Raw genomic sequence first — 15,991 nt, forward strand, 5'->3', positions numbered from 1 at the left:
GCAACAGCTTATTGGTTTTCATTTTTGAAAGACAGCTTACTACTGGCTAAGAAAAAAACCGAATCAACTGTGCCTTAAAGCTGCACATGTCGCTTCCTGTTTGTGTTGCCAGCTCCAAGCTGATAGGTTACGGTGTAGATATCTGCAGAGGATGCTTCAAGGATTTTGCACACAATTGTGATAAAACAATTTGGAAAATGGAAGAGACAAAAGAAAGCGTATCATTTAAAGGTGTTGCTGAAAGACTGACGATTGGTATTACTCGAATACTAGGTGTGTGTCGTGTTTTTTTGCTCTGAAACTAGCAAGTGGCGTCCAGGTTAGCTAGCAGGGATAGTAATGTCTGACTATGATATTAATGCAATGTATGAATGTGTCCCTGTTATGACAGAAAATATGCCTGGTGTGGTGGATGTGCGTTTTGTAGAAAGAGAGCCAGCGGAGAAAAGGAGCCTGCTGTCTTGGGAACAGGTGGAAAAATTAACACAAAAATGAACACTAACAGATTGAAATGTGGTCATTTTATTTCTGTCAACTAACTCATCTTGCTGTGTTTCTTCCATAGAAAAATACGTGTATTTTGCCAGAGGACCTGCGAGATTTTTATCTGACGACTGATGGATTCACACTTACCTGGGGTGTTAAACTTGACAGTAGGTGACCACATCATTGTTATGTTATGCCTGTAATAATAGCAATAATAAAGCTTTGATATATACTAAAGTAAAGGCTATTCATTCAGTCATTCTTTTAAAACAAAAATGAACTAAGGAAGTCTTTTTGTGAAGAATTGTTTAGCTCTTTGATAAGATCAGAATTGTGTTGGTTTGGTGTCTTTCAGATGAGTGCGTTTCCTTAGGATGCATGATGATAAACAGTGTGGCCAGACTGTGCCCACTTCTGCAGCCAGTATCATTATTCTCTCTCCCTAATGCACCCTCACTGGCTGACCTGGACTGGGAGGAGAACAGCACAGAAAGTGGTAACCATCACCTGTCAGATACTCTTGTGGGCTTAAATCAACAATTACAGCATGTCAAGTTTGATTAAGTCTGTTTGTGTGCTCAGCTGTGCAGAAAGCAGGCTAATGAATGAAATGTTGATTGGAAAGTAAATGTTTATTCAAGACTCGTTAATGCTGTTTGCCAGGAAAGAGACATGCTTCTGCCGCACCCCATTTTGATTCGCGGTGCCGCATCTTTGAGCTGGATTCTTGTGGTGGGAACGGAAAAGTGTGCCTAGTATACAAAAACTGCACTTCAGGTCTTGTTTTTATTCACAAATTTCACATATCATAATGTATGTAAAACACAATGCAGAATTTAAAAAAAAAACAAGATATCAATAAATAAATAATTAAGATACAAATGTATCATAAATCAACCTAAAATATATTTTTATTATGTATTTATTTATTGTAATTTGTAGGTGTTGTGGCCCAGCAGAGCGAAATTTGGTTTCTTGATCGCTCGCTGTGCTGGCATTTTCTGACAGCAACCTTCACCTCCTACTACCGGCTGATGATCACCCACCTTGGTCTGCCTGAGTGGCAGTATGCCTTCACCCCCTATGGCCCCAGCCCCCAGGCAAAGGTACAAATGGGTGTAACACACTTGAAAAGACTACTTGTGGATGTTTAAATTGCATCTGCAAAAGTTTTATTTAGTTCATTACTTTAGGCTGAAATCTGTCATTGTCTCTACTCTCTTTACTTTACTACATTCTGATTTGTCTTTTTCTCTACCTAACTATGTTAAGTTAAAAATACTTGCATACAATGTTTGCTTATACTCTGACAAGAGGATGCAATACGTTTTAAGACACTGACACAAATAATTAAACATTGTTGCCTCAGTATCTGAAACAGGACATTGACAGAAAAGTCGCTTTTGTCTTCAATTGCTGTTACTTAAAAATAATTGAACTACTTCTTGTCAAATATTCCCAGGAAAGCATGTTCATGTGTCAAGAGAAAGTTAGTTCCTGTGATGAATCTTTCTCCTATTCCCTCTACAGCAGTGGGCATCTCTGTACCAACCCCTGATTTTCAGCAGTGAGCTCAGCTTGGCCGATCCAGCTGGTGATTCCTATCTCAACAAGCTGGATCCAACAAAAGGCTTCAAAGGCAAAACAAAGGTGCCTGTCCCAAAGAAGAAGCAGTCAGCACAGTGCAGCTCAGGGAGCACTGGTAAGAGCCAGGGCAGCACAGGAAGACACATTGGTGTAAAACGGTGAAAACATTCCAACTCAGAAAATATTTTGATCCACTTTACAGTCTGTTCATCCAAAACGACTTGGAGGAGGAATCCGCAATTCTGTCAGTAGTTGGACTCTGATCAATATGTGTGTCAGCAGCTTGATCTTCCATGACAGCATACCATTAACGACTAAGGTTGGACTACTGCATGTCTGAATAGATGCATAAGAGGGATGTTGGTGGTACCACCTTTTGGAGGTTATGTGTTGGAGGTTTAATGAGTAAACTGTCCCTCCGATCTGGCTAAAGAGACAAGAAAAATTTTTAGGTTTGTCATACAATTCACATCACAAAGGCCATCATGATAATCCTGATGATCATATTTTACTCTACATTTCACTGCACAGTATAAGGGAGGAAGAAAAGAGACCTATAGATTACATTTTTCAAAGCCTAATTGAAAACAGTATATCACAAGTGGCATTCAGTGGTGAAAATAACTCCAAGGTAAACCAGCTCATAGAATATATCTGTGTACTGTAGACAAAGCTCCAATAATACTGTCATACAAATTGTGCCGGTGCTGTAACCATGAGGACTCAACAGTACTCAATATAACACAGTATCAGTTTTCATCTATAGTTATTATCACTAGGCTTGATTGTAAATATATATACTGTACATTTTGAATGTATTATACAACAAAAATACAAGTAACATTACAAAGGTTTTTTTTTTTTTAAATCTCTATGTGAGCAGTTAAGGGAAATAAAGAAGTGCTCAATACTATGACTCTGGTCAGTCAAAGGGCTTGTATGACCTGAAGCATTTATCTATAACTTTAAAATAAAGGAAGATGATTACATGATCCACAACATGTTTTTGAGTCCCTATTCTGAGTGTCTGTTGAAACTGCAACATGTGAGCTTTAGTTTAAATGTTTTTTCAAAAACTTGGGTTTTTTTGTTGTTCTTTGAAAATAGAAAATTTCTTCGTTCATCTTTGCATGCATTCTTAAAAAAAAAAAAAAATTAAGCTAAATCGAAAAAGTGATTTTTGTATAATGAGATCTGACTGCATTGCTGGTATGATATTCCATACATTTGACCAAATGTGAGGAGGTTATATTCCAGCTTTTTTTGAGACAGAACTTGTTAGCTAAGATACATATATGAGCAATGCTCTTTTTTAAATAACCCTGTAGCTCCTACAAAGTGAATCAAGAGCCCCCATTTACACTTGTTAGCTGCATGCTGGATTCTTGGAAGGATGAACGTGTTTATTATCTCTGGTTGTGCTGCTGCCCTTTCAAGCTGTGAGGAGCTGACTCCACACTGTTCCTATTTAATTTACAAAAAGATACATTTTTATTTTTGGATCATTTTCTTTGAGGCCACTTCTTTTCCTCACATATAAACTCCTCAAAAAACAGTTTGGAAACCTTATTTCTGTCAATTATTTTGCCCCTTTAATAATACTAATTGGTGTTGTATTTTATATCGACTAAGCCTGATTAGTCACCTTTATAACGAGGTATAACTTATAAGGATCATGCATTCATGAAATGAGCAACACAGCTAAACGTGTGGGTAGCGCCCAAAAAAATGTGCCAAAATGTCCTGCAAAGTTCTTCTGTTGGTATTCACTCCTGTTTTAAGTTGCTTGGTGGAATCGATGATTGCACTCTCCCACAGTAATACGCTTTTTACACTTTATTCATTTGACACTGTCATGGACCTCAGTAGCGTGTGGATGAGCCATAAGCAGCCACAACAGCTTGGCACCTCCTCCTCACCAGCCTGGTCACATTTCGGAATGGGATGGCATCCCATTCCTCAACATGTCTCAAGTTTAGCTGTGTTGCTCTTTCCATGAATGCACGATCCTTACAAGTTCTACCTCGTTGTAAAGGTGACTAATCAGGCTTTCCAACGATATAAAATACAACACAAATTAGTATTATTAAAGAGGCGAAGTGACCGAAATAACGTTTCCAAACTGTTTCAGAGGAGTTTAGTTTAGTGCTCTCCTGTTGATTGTTAAAAATAGAATGATATGTACAGTGTGCTGAAAGGTTATTTCTGGTGCTATTGCCTCAATATTAAAAAATAAATAAAATATAGATCAATGAGTGTTTTTTTACATCGTCTGACCCTAAAAATATTTTTCAGCCTTTTGTTAGTCCTATATGTTGCAATACGAGCTGTAAATGTAGTTTGTTTATGTTTTGTGTTGCAGTCACTCACAGTCACATCCACTAGATTAGTAACTAAATTAGTAGATATTATTAAAATTATTCACCTAAAGCGGACACATCATTTTAAAATTGCTTGACATATTCCAAAAAAGTCCTGATTTTAGAAAGTCTCTCTGTTCTCCATTCAAGCTTTTTTTTAACTCTTGGTCTGTTTTTTAAAGATACATTTTTCATGGAATGATTCTAGTGCATGCAGATAGCCACACAGCTTTACGAGAGCAACACTGTGCGTTGTTTTAAGTGGGGTGAGGGGGTCTTAGACGCATACATTTGCACAGTTGTTTTCCCGTTTCTCCAGAGCAACAGTCTCCTCCTCCAACAGCCCCTCACTCTGTTCAGAGAGGGGAGGGTGGAGCATCTCCACAAACGCCTTGTAGAGCCCTGCACCCAATATTCCTCCAATTGGGGGTGCAACAAGAGGCACCCACCACCAACCATTACCAGACCTGCACAGATAAAGATCAAACTGTGTGAACTGTTATATCAAAAAACAAAGCCAAATATAACATTTAATGTTAACCCAGTGCATTAGCCTCAGTTCACCCCTAGTTTATTTCTCCTAAGACAACATCAAAGTCCTTCCACCCCACCCCCCTAAAACAACGAAACACCCCTCTTGCATACCTGAACACATCTGCCCCCCAGCCTGCTATGGCGGTGAAGACCCTGGGTGCGATGTCTCTGGTGGGGTTGATAGCATATCCGCTATTGCTGCCCAGAGAAATGCCAATAAGCAGCACTAGGAGGCCCACTGCGACAGGCTCACTTCCTGCTGCGGCTGGTTTGTTCTTCTGGTCGCCCAGCGCCATCAGACACAGCAGCAGCATAGCTGTGCCGAATACCTTGCACAAAACACAGCTCAAGGGTTACTGCAGCATAATTCAGATGATAGTACTTTAGTCATCCTTCAGTCTGGTTTCATGGTTACCTGGTCAATAAATCCAGCCAACAAGGAGAGGTACGGTGCAGGATAGGTGGCGAAGATACCGGCTGTGGCCCTGGCACCAGTCACAGTCAGGTTCCCTCCACAGTAGTCAAAAATAGCTTCTATATGTGGAATAAAACATGAAAAATACAGAAACTATTTGGTTTATGACGAGCAATACAAATACAATAAAGTAGAAGTTCATGCTTGTGTTTCACTGCCTAGTGTGCTCTCACCATAATAGACACCATAAATTGTCCCTGCAGCCAAAAATGAACCCAATAGCTGTGCAAAAACATACAGAGGCAGCATCTTCCATGCAAGGCGACCAAACGCGCACATTGTGATGGACACTGCTGCATTCATATGAGCCCCTGATTGAGAAAGATTTTGGAATGAGATGTATATGTCAGATGGCAGGTAGCTGTATTGACTTCAATGGATTCTTGATGGTTGTGTTCACAAGGTCAAGCTGTACCTGAGACCTTCCCTCCAACATGAACCCCCATAGCAACACCCAGTCCAAACCCCAGGTTGATGCTGATGTACTGTCCAAACGCTCCCTGTCCTGTCACTACCTGGGCCACAGACCCCAGGCCAAAAACCTGGATGGAAAACAGCACAAGCAAGGTCACAGATAGTGATGAAATGAAAGAAAAATACAGTTCAAACTTCCGAACAGTCTCTTATAGGTCATGCAATCCGGTAAACAGGATGTGTAGCGGAAAATTAACAGATTGAGTTGTGCTGAATCAGAGAGTCAGTCTCAATGCCAAGATGTAATTTTGTGTTTTTTAGAAACATGAAATATGTTCCTGTGTCTGAAATGTGCCTATGGAGCACACTGTCTCTTTTCAACCTAAACCCAATGACCTCAAATGACTGTGTCGGTGAAAAAACAGGTTCCCTATAAATCAAGCCATTCATTCAGGAAACAGGAAACATGAATTTCCTCCACCAAAAAATGATGTGTATTTAGGTCAAACGTAAGACAGCCTTCCCAAGTGAAAGCACTGCAAGTTTGAATAAAACATGCCTCTCTCTGTGTGTGTGTGTGTGTGTGTGTGTGTGTGTGTGTGTGTGTGTGTGTGTGTGTGTGTGTGTGTGTGTGTGTGTGCTCACATGCTAATCTACATGTCGTGTTCAGCATGTGCCCACATACCATGTATGCATGTTTGTGTGTATTCCTTCCAGGCTTCCTAGTCTAGGGTTTTGTTGTAACAGCTGATAGAACATGTGACTTTTGAAACCCTGTCCATGTGGCCCACTGCCTGACCATTCCTCTGGTAACACTACATTTCCTGGTTCACCCACTTGAACCAGCCAATCCCCACTCGGGACCCCTGACATGTGACCGTGAAACACACTTGTATTTGACAGAGGTGGCATGTTATAGGGGTCAAGATCATGGCATTAATAATTAATAGCATGTGGAAGTTACAGATAAGAGTGGCACAATGTTCACAAAAAAAGATAGCAGTTCATTTATGAAGTGAATTTGTCCTTAGTGAAACATATTTTAACTATTTTAGTCAGTTTCACATCATGTTCACATGACAAAGAGCCTTTTAGAAATCTGTTACAACAGACTTTTTCTTACCATCATGACGTAAGTGCAAAGGGATTCAGCAAGTCCCACACGAACCACTTCATTCTGGAGCCAAGCTTTGGGTCGACTTACTTTAACTCCTTTCCGCTGAGAGACCCCAAGTTCTACTGACTGCACCAAGTCCTTCATTTCTCTTCTTTACCTCCTTCTGTTTCCTGATTGCGCAAAACTACAAGTCAAGTCTGTGTTTCCTTAGATGACTTTATGTTCTTCCTCCCATGTCAACAGTAGTCCACAAACAAGTCTCTCTGTGACTATTAACCAAACTGTTCCTCCTCTCTTTCTCTCCTCTGCTCACTTTCTCTTTGTGTGTGTCTCTCTCTGTCACACTTACCCATTTAGATTTGTCTACCCTTGTAAGCCATGACCCCACCCCTCAAACACACACACACAGCCTGACCCTCCCCCATATAGCTTTGTATCATCTGAGGTCCCTGACCACTATGAAGAAGGGTTTAAAAAAGAAGGGAAAATAACTCCCTGTCCAACAGAAGTGCTACTACACATCAGCTGGACATGATGATCAATGCCACTGTTTCTCCTTTGTATTTCACATCTTTAAAGAAGAGAATATTTAATTCTCCACTCCACCTCTCAGCATGGATCACACCCTTTAATGTACACCCACACGCAAATATAAATATACATCTATCTATTATATATCTATCTATATATATATATATATATATATCATCTAGAGATTATTAAAAGCAATGTGTGTGTGCATTAGGTGTTGAGATACCAAATTTATTAACTTCTAAAATATTTTAGTTGAAATCAATCAATCAACATCCAGTGATGCATGATTTTTTTTTTATAACCAAAAAATGCAGGCAAACTCCTACAAACTGTCAAATTGCATAAATACATCAGACATTTTGGTACTACAATGTTACAAACGTTTTTGTGCAATTTAGACCGCGCTAACTCCCTTGATCTGCATTTTTATTTGAACTTTGGTGCTTTTCAGTACTATCAATCATTCAAACAACGGATATCCTATTGAAACATGTGTTTTTGAAAAGTATTGCAGCATTCAAAATTCTGACTACCCTAATGTGTATTACTTTTCATTTGCAAAACATTCAGATGCATGACGTTTGATTTTTAGTTTGTGACATTCATTATTATCAATATTATTATGTTTCCTGCAGATTCAAGTTTTCACATTTATAATACACAAAACAAAACAAAACAAGTATGTAAGGAAAACAACAAATACCACAAATTGTTGATTAAATTGGGTTTAATCGAACACAATCACACGTTTTTGGGCTTTAAAGAGATCAAAAATGTTTATCCCACCCCAACCTTGTTTTTCTTTTTTTTTCAGTCCACATAAATGGCTTATGTAAACCGGCCTGTTACTTTATTTAGTACAAAAAGACTGTTCAAATATACAAAAGGACTGTTAGGAGGTGGACACAGGAGAGCAACAAGGCACTGCAGGACTGCTTTGAGTCCACATACTGGGATGTACTCTGCGAGTCACATGGAGAGGACATTAACAGCATGACTGACTGCATCACAGAATATATTCAATTCTGCGAAAACACTGCTCTACCGGCCCGGACTGTACGCTGTTTTCCTAATAACAAACCCTGGATCACCAGTGACCTGAAAGCCCTTCTCAACAAAAAGAAACAAGCCTTCAGGTCTGGAAACAGGGAGGAGCTAAAAAGGATACAGTACGATCTGAGGGAAAAGCAGAGGGAGTGCAAGGACTCATAGATCAGAACAACGTGAGGGATGTGTGGACTGGAATGAGGGAAATCACTGGTTTCAAAGGGAGCGAAAGACAACAATCTGGCAGCCTGGAGAGGGCGAATGAGCTAAACCTGTTCTTCAACAGGTTTAGTGCACAGCCTTCAGCTGCTTCTCCCACCTCAAACAACAACAACAACACCCCTGTCCTTCACACCTCCCAGCCTCCCTTTGTATTTTCTCCCCACCCTCATGACTCTGCGGTGGTGGGGTGTATAAGTGATGGGCAAGAGGGGGAGTACAGAGAGCTGGTGGATAACTTTGTGGAGTGGACAGGAAGAAATCACCTGATTCTGAACTTGGATAAGACCAGGGAGATGGTGATCGACTTCAGAAGGAAGAGGACAGAGCCACCACCGCTGTGCATCCTGGGAGAGGATGTGTCTGTGGTGGAGGAGTACAAGCACCTGGGTGTCAACATAGACAACAAACTGAACTGGAAGGCCAACACTCAGGCTGTGTACAAGAAGGGGATGAGCCGACTCTACTTTCTGAGGAAGCTGAGATCCTTCAACGTGTGCAGCAAGATGTTGGAGATCTTCTATCAGTCTGTTGTGGCCAGTGCACTGTTCTCTGCTGTGGTCTGCTGGGGGAGCAGCATTGGAGCTGGTGAGACTAAGAGACTGGATAAACTCATTAAGAAGGCCTGCTCTGTGATAGGCTGCAAGCTGGACTCTTTTGTAGTGGTGACAGAGAGGAGGACTCTGAACAAACTGTTATCCATTATGGATAATCCTGATCACCCTCTGCACACCCTACTGGACAAACAGCGGAGCAGCTTCTCCAATAGACTGATCCAACTCCGCTGTCACAAGGACAGATACAAGACATCTTTCTTACCGAAGGCCATAACTCTGTACAACAGCTCACCTCATGCGAGCAGAGAACTGTCATCATGATAATATCTGTCTCTCCATACTGTAATCTGTTCTGCACATGTTAAATTTACAAATTATCCCTGCACTCATGTTCACTTCATTTGTCTGTCTACTCGCCGTTATATTGTATAGTTTCTGCTGTCTACACTCATGCACTTTAACTTATGTGTCACTGATTGCACAGCTCTGGACAGCTCCCTATGTCAATACTGTCCATTTACAACTCTGTTTTTGCACATTTACATTTAATCTTTCATATTTAAGACGAGTAATGCTAAGTTAAATCCTGGTTGTATATATTCACATTCTTAGTTTTGATATTTTTAGTGCTTATTTACTTTGTATTTAATATTATATTGTGTTTAGATTGCTAACATTGTGTTTCTTACTCATATTGTGTGTTTGGACAACCTGCTGCTGTAACGCCACAATTTCCCAGTTTGGGATCAATAAAGTAATTCTAGCTATCTGTCTAAAAGCCATTCTAGTGAGTGCAACTGAAATCTTTTTTTTTTTTTTTTTTTCATTAGGTGCAATAAAGTGACAAACTGGTGATATACAAATGAGGCACACAAAAAAACAAACAGACAAGGTCAGGACAACGACTCCAAAATACAACAAAAAATAAAAATAAAAATAAGACAAATAAAGACAGCAAAATAAGACATCAATAGACACACATCATACTACGAACAGAAAAACTACAAAACTATATGAGATACCTAAGAAAGGATACAAAAAGTGAAAGAAGCAATAGAGAGAGCGAGAGAGAGAGAGAGAAGGGGAGGGAGAGAAGGGGAGGGAGAGAAGGTGCTTAGTAAAGGGGACTTGAGAGGTGGAAGAGAGTTGAAGAGTTGAGCAGTGGTATGTATTGAATATGTTGATATTAAACAATGTTGTGGTGTGAGAGGTGAGAGTTTGTGTAATGATTATGTTTTAGCGGAAGTTGACTGCAGCCGGGGTTTTGGGGTTGGTTTGAGCGTTATTTGATTGGAGGGGAGGATGGAGGGAGAGGCAAAGCTATTTTTTATTTATTTTTTTATTTTATTTTCTTTGGCCGGGTCCTGCAGCAGCAGCCCCCAGACCCTCAGGAAGGGACTTGTCGCTTGCAGGACCCGGCCTGTTCAGCGAGCACACATGAGAGGGAGGGGCCACCAGACCCAGCAGAGGGAAGCCCGCCCCCCAAATGCAGTAGCTGATATATTGCTGTTTTAAAGAGCACACACTTGAGAGGGAGGGACCACCAGACCCAGAGGAGGGAGCCCCCCCCCCTGTATTGTTATTGTCATGCCCCTCCCTCTTGAGCGTCCTCCCCAACAAAAACAGCTCTGTGGTGATTTGTTTAAGTGGTATGACAGAGTGTATGTGTGTGTGTGTGTGTGTGTGTGTGTGTGTGTGTGTGTGTGTGTGTGTGTGTGTGTGTAAGAGAGAGGAAAGAGCAGTATATATATATATAAAAAAAGAAAAGAAAGGGGAAACAGGGATAATAATAATAAATATGTAATACTAATTATGATGATATGTCTTATGATGGATTGGAAGTAATATGTAGCCGAAAAATTTGGAAGAAGGGAAAAACAATAATAAAAAAAAATTAAATTAAATAAAAAAATAATAATAACAATCAAATAAAGAAAAAACATAAAAAGTTAGCGTGATGGTGTTTTGAATTTGAACAGATGATATGATGCCTGATGTATATCGAAAGGAATAAAGGGAATAACATTGTAAATCAAAATAAATAAAAAAATAAAACAAACAAAAAGAGCAAAAAAATCAATCAATAAATAATGATGTAAATGACAAGAAAATAAAAATTCTATGTTTCGTATCTAATAATGATTATAATGAAATTAAGTAAAATAATAATAATAATAGTATGTCGCAGTTCAAGAAAGATAAAATATAACAGGGTGTTAAATGAAATAAGGCAGAAGTGTTGAGAGAGACTATTGATGTATTATCCACGGAAGTCACACAAATAAAAAATAAAAGCAACGTAATAATAATGATTATAATAATACTAATTGGGGAAAGTGTAAAATTATATTTCAGAGGGTTGGTTTTATGTAAAGTAAGGTGAACGGCTAAGAAAGGTAAAGAGAAAAGGGAGAATCGGATAAGAGAGCATGGGTGCCAGGTGGAAAAAATAAAAGTGTATGAAAATGTAGTCACTTTTGTGTGTGTGTGTGTGTGTGTGTGTGTGTGTGTGTGTGTGTGTGTGTGTGTGTGTGTGTGTGTTTGTTTGTTTGTGTGTTGGGTGTGATTGGTGCACAGGCAGAAAGAGTTGATGGGTGGGATGTTGTGTGGGTAGTTATGAGTTGAGGTTGATGATTGGGTTCCAGACAGATTCAAATTCGGCAGTTTGATTTCTGAGTGAGGCAGTTAGTTTTTCCATTGATATATATTCGGCGAGTACATTTTTCCAATGTGCAATGTTGATTTTTTTTCTCGACTTCCAGTTCATGAGGACAGTTTTCTTGGCGATGGTTAAGGCTATGAGGAGTATTTTGCTGGATGTGATATTTAAGTTGATGGTAGATATGTCTCCTAGCAGGCAGAGTGTGGGTGAACATGGGATGTGGCAGCTCAAGAGTACAGAGAGGTGGTCAGTGATGTCATGCCAGAACTGTTTTATTGGTGTACAGTCCCATGTGGCGTGCAGGTATCCGTCTGTGGTGTTTTGTGTGCAGTGTGAACATAATTTAGAATCAGTGAAGCCCATTTTAAACATCCTCTCACCCGTGTAGTGAACTCTGTGAATAATCTTGTGTTGTATGAGTTGTAGGTTTGTATTGTTTGATATGGAGAATATGTTTCTGCAGATTTGGGTCCAGAAGTCGGCATTGGGGGCTATCTGGAGGTCAGTTTCCCATTTTGTGAAGGGTACGGATACTGTTTGGTCAGATTTCAAGATTATTTTGTAGATTTTAGATAATATATTTTTCCTTGTTTTGATATTGATTATGTCTGTGGTTAGTGGTGGAAGTTCAAAGTTGGATGTGATAATATTGATTTAGCTTTTTATAGAGGAATGAATTTGATGATATTCTAAAAAGTGCTGTTCCCCAATGCTGAACTTCTGAATCAAATGAGGGAATGAGGCAAGAGTGTTGTTATGAAAAATGTGCTCGAGGTGTGTGATCCATGCTGAGAGGTGGAGTGGTTTCTTGTTTATTGTAAAGTCCGGGTTGTTCCAGATGGGAGTTTGTTTGGTGTAAGAAATAGTGGTGTTAGTTATCTGGTGAAATTTCCACCAGGCTGTCAGAGTTGTTGCTATGGTAGGGATTTTAAAACAGGGGTGGCGTTTGATAGAGGAGCTAATGAAAGGAAGGTCTGAGATGTTGATTTCTTTGCATAATGTTTATTCAGTGTCTTTCCAGGAGTTGTCAGATTCAATGGGATTGGTCCATTTGTGAACGTATTGTAGTTGGTGGGTAATGAAGTAGTGGAAAAAGTTAGGTGCTTGTAGACCTCCTTGGGGTTTGGGTTTTCTTAGTGTTTCTAATTTAATTCTGGCCATTTTGTTTTGTTTTTCCAATAAAATTTTGTAGTGATGGAGTCAAGGGATTTGAACCAAGATTGTGGGGGCTTTGTTGGGATCATAGAGAAGAGGTAGTTCATTTTTGGTAATATGGTCATTTTTATTGTAGCAATTCTACCTATGAGTGATAGTGGTAGGGTCATCCAGCGGTGGAGTTCATCCATTTATTGTTTTGAGAAGGGGGTTGAAGTTGAGACTAATTAACTCTGACAGCCTGGGGGAAATATTCATTCCTAAATAAGTGATGTTTTCGCTGCCACATCCCAACTATTTGGACTGAGAGGGAGAATAGTTGATTTGGACCAGTTTATAGTGTAGTCTGAGATTTTTGAGAAGGTGTTTGTGAGATTAATGGTTTCAAGTATGGATGATGATGATTTTTGTAGATAAAGGAGAATGTCGTCTGCATAAAGGCTGATTTTATGATGCATATTTTGTGTTTTGATTCCTGTGATGCTTTGTTTTTGGCGGATGGCTGCAGCAAGTGGTTCAATAAAAATAGCGAATAGAGAAGGAGAGAGTGGGCATCCTTGTCTCGTGCCCCTGTGTAAAGTGAAACGGTGTGAAGTGATTCCATTGATTGTGATTGTGGCCATAGGTGTTGTGTAAAGAACCCTCACCCAGTGAATAAAAGAATCTCCAAAACCAAATTTTTTAAGTGCAGCAAATAAAAATTCCCAATTGACTTTATCAAATGCTTTTTCAGCGTCCAAAGAGAGTATGACTGTTGGTGAGTTTGTGAGGGTGGTATATTCGATTAGACTGAAGAGTCTGCGTAGATTACTGGATGAGTGCCTTCCTTTAATAAAGCCAGTTTGGCCTGGGTGGATGATGGATGGAATTACTGTTTCTATACGTGATGCTAGTGCCTTACTAATAATTTTTGTGTCTGTGTTGATGAGGGATAGGGGACGGTAGTTTGATGGGGAGGTAGGGTCTTTATCGGGTTTGAGTAGGAGGCATATTAAAGCAGTGTTCATGTTTGTGGGAAGTTTAGATGTTTGTTTGATTTCTGCTGTTAATCTGTTGAAAATGGGTGCTAGAATATTCCAGAAGTGTTTATAAAACTCAGTGCAACTGAAATCTAAGAATAGGGATGTTTAGCTACACATACACTAGAATCAGATTCCAGTATTTAGGGTGCAACACTTATATTTTAGGCAAATCAAGCTATAGACATTTCAGACAGGCAGTTTTTGTCTGCTGTTGTAAGGAATGCAATTGTTAGGCTTCTTCCCAGGCAATTGTCCCCTTCCACCTGCATTGTCTCTTTCCTTTCTGATCGACAGTGATGGAACTGGGTAAAATAGATCACACCTGATTTCATTGATCATTGGGAAGGTCAGGTCCAAAATACTTTTATCCCATAAAAGTTAGCTCATCAATGCTTTTTATTATCACATTGACCATTATATGGACACAATATAGCCTAACTTGTACAAAAAATCTCCATTTATGTAATTACAAGTCTCGAATACTTGAAGTGACTCGAGTTTCAGTGAAATTTAAGCCTATTACTAGCATTGGTAGCTTTTGTTTCTTTTCAATTTTTGCAAGTTTATTGGTCCAAGACTTAAACGAACAACTGGAAAAGAAGAAAGAAGATTTAATAAGCATTATTTCCACTCAACACCGCTGCAATTCTAAGGCAGGTGCTGCCCTCTTGTGGCTGAAATGGTGCACATGATATTTTGGAGCAACGTATTTACACATATGAATATGAAATGATGTATGACATTGTTGTGTTATAATATGTCTTTGTAGCCACAGTCCCAAATCAATAATTTGATGCAACTTCAAATATCACACAATGCCCATTATACACACCACAGCACTTTATCCACCACTGAGGTGAACAATATGGGCTGTGTGTGTCAGTACAAACTTTTAAAGATTAAAAGATAAGACTTTATAAGCCAACAGAAAATAACCCCACATGTTAAGCTACTACTAAACAATTGAAACCAGTATAACTTGTTAGGGTGTAGTTTGCATTCCCTCTGCTTCTATCTCACTGATGACACCTTGGCACCTTTTTCACAATGGGCTGGACTTGTGCTGCTGACAATAAAATCTCAAGGTTTTCTTGGACCAGCCTCTGTCTAATGATCAGAGGTGTAAAGAGTACTAATATATTCTACTCAAGTAAAAGTACTGTTACTTTGATAAAATTTTACTTAAGTACAATACGATTTAAAATGTAGCTAATTACAATACTTAACAGAAAACCTACTTCAGTAAAAGTACAGATTTTAAAAACGACTTAAAAAGTAGTAAGTACAGCAAATAACTACTCAATTACAGTAACGCGAGTAAATGTAATTTGTTACTTTACACCTCTGTCTAATGATCAGAAACATTTCAACACTACAAAATATGTGAATAGAATGATCAACCAGCACTTAACCAGTGTGTTTGTCTGCCTCTGGTGCAGTCACAGGGGTCACTTTGACCTGCCAGGTTTTCTGTATTGACTTAATGACTGAAGAATTAGCATGGAGAATGCCACAGTCTGTTTTCTTCTCAATATTTTCTTTTAAAGACGTATATGTAACATATTGTTTTTTATTCACTTCTGTGATGAGTTTGTTTTAGCTGCCATGGTGTCCAGAGTAGGTGATTAACAGAAGTTGCACAACTGTTTACATTTTTCCACAGTGACTGATGTTTGACTGTTAACAAACAGCAGGAAGACTTTGTTTTCATTAGCAAATGCTACACACGCTCATACGAGAGATGATTCAGCAAAGATAAAAACATACAGGCTACCATTTATCCGTCCGGGTTGCCAAGATCGACACAAAATTAAAGTTCCTC

The 15,991-nt window shown here is 39.3% G+C and overlaps 2 protein-coding genes across 2 annotated transcripts; one reads left to right on the plus strand and one right to left on the minus strand.

Annotated features, from left to right (window-relative positions):
- The first annotated feature begins 78 nt into the window (after positions 1-78).
- Positions 79-3,065, plus strand: tpgs2 (tubulin polyglutamylase complex subunit 2). Its single transcript, XM_061042217.1, has 7 exons — positions 79-273; positions 392-471; positions 566-653; positions 842-982; positions 1,150-1,263; positions 1,429-1,592; positions 2,017-3,065. Exons 1-7 carry the CDS (start codon positions 87-89, stop codon positions 2,233-2,235), a joined length of 993 nt encoding a protein of 330 aa, XP_060898200.1. The 5' UTR covers positions 79-86; the 3' UTR covers positions 2,236-3,065.
- aqp7 (aquaporin 7) lies at positions 2,563-7,336 on the minus strand. Its single transcript, XM_061042219.1, has 6 exons — positions 6,980-7,336; positions 5,858-5,984; positions 5,616-5,753; positions 5,383-5,501; positions 5,079-5,296; positions 2,563-4,900 (listed from the first exon to the last, which is right to left on the minus strand). The coding sequence occupies exons 1-6, from the start codon at positions 7,115-7,117 to the stop codon at positions 4,711-4,713; spliced, it is 930 nt and encodes a 309-aa protein (XP_060898202.1). The 5' UTR covers positions 7,118-7,336; the 3' UTR covers positions 2,563-4,710.
- Positions 7,337-15,991: the final 8,655 nt, after the last annotated feature.

This window comes from Labrus mixtus, chromosome 7 (genome assembly GCF_963584025.1).
Source record: "Labrus mixtus chromosome 7, fLabMix1.1, whole genome shotgun sequence".
Taxonomy (NCBI): Eukaryota; Metazoa; Chordata; class Actinopteri; order Labriformes; family Labridae; genus Labrus; species Labrus mixtus.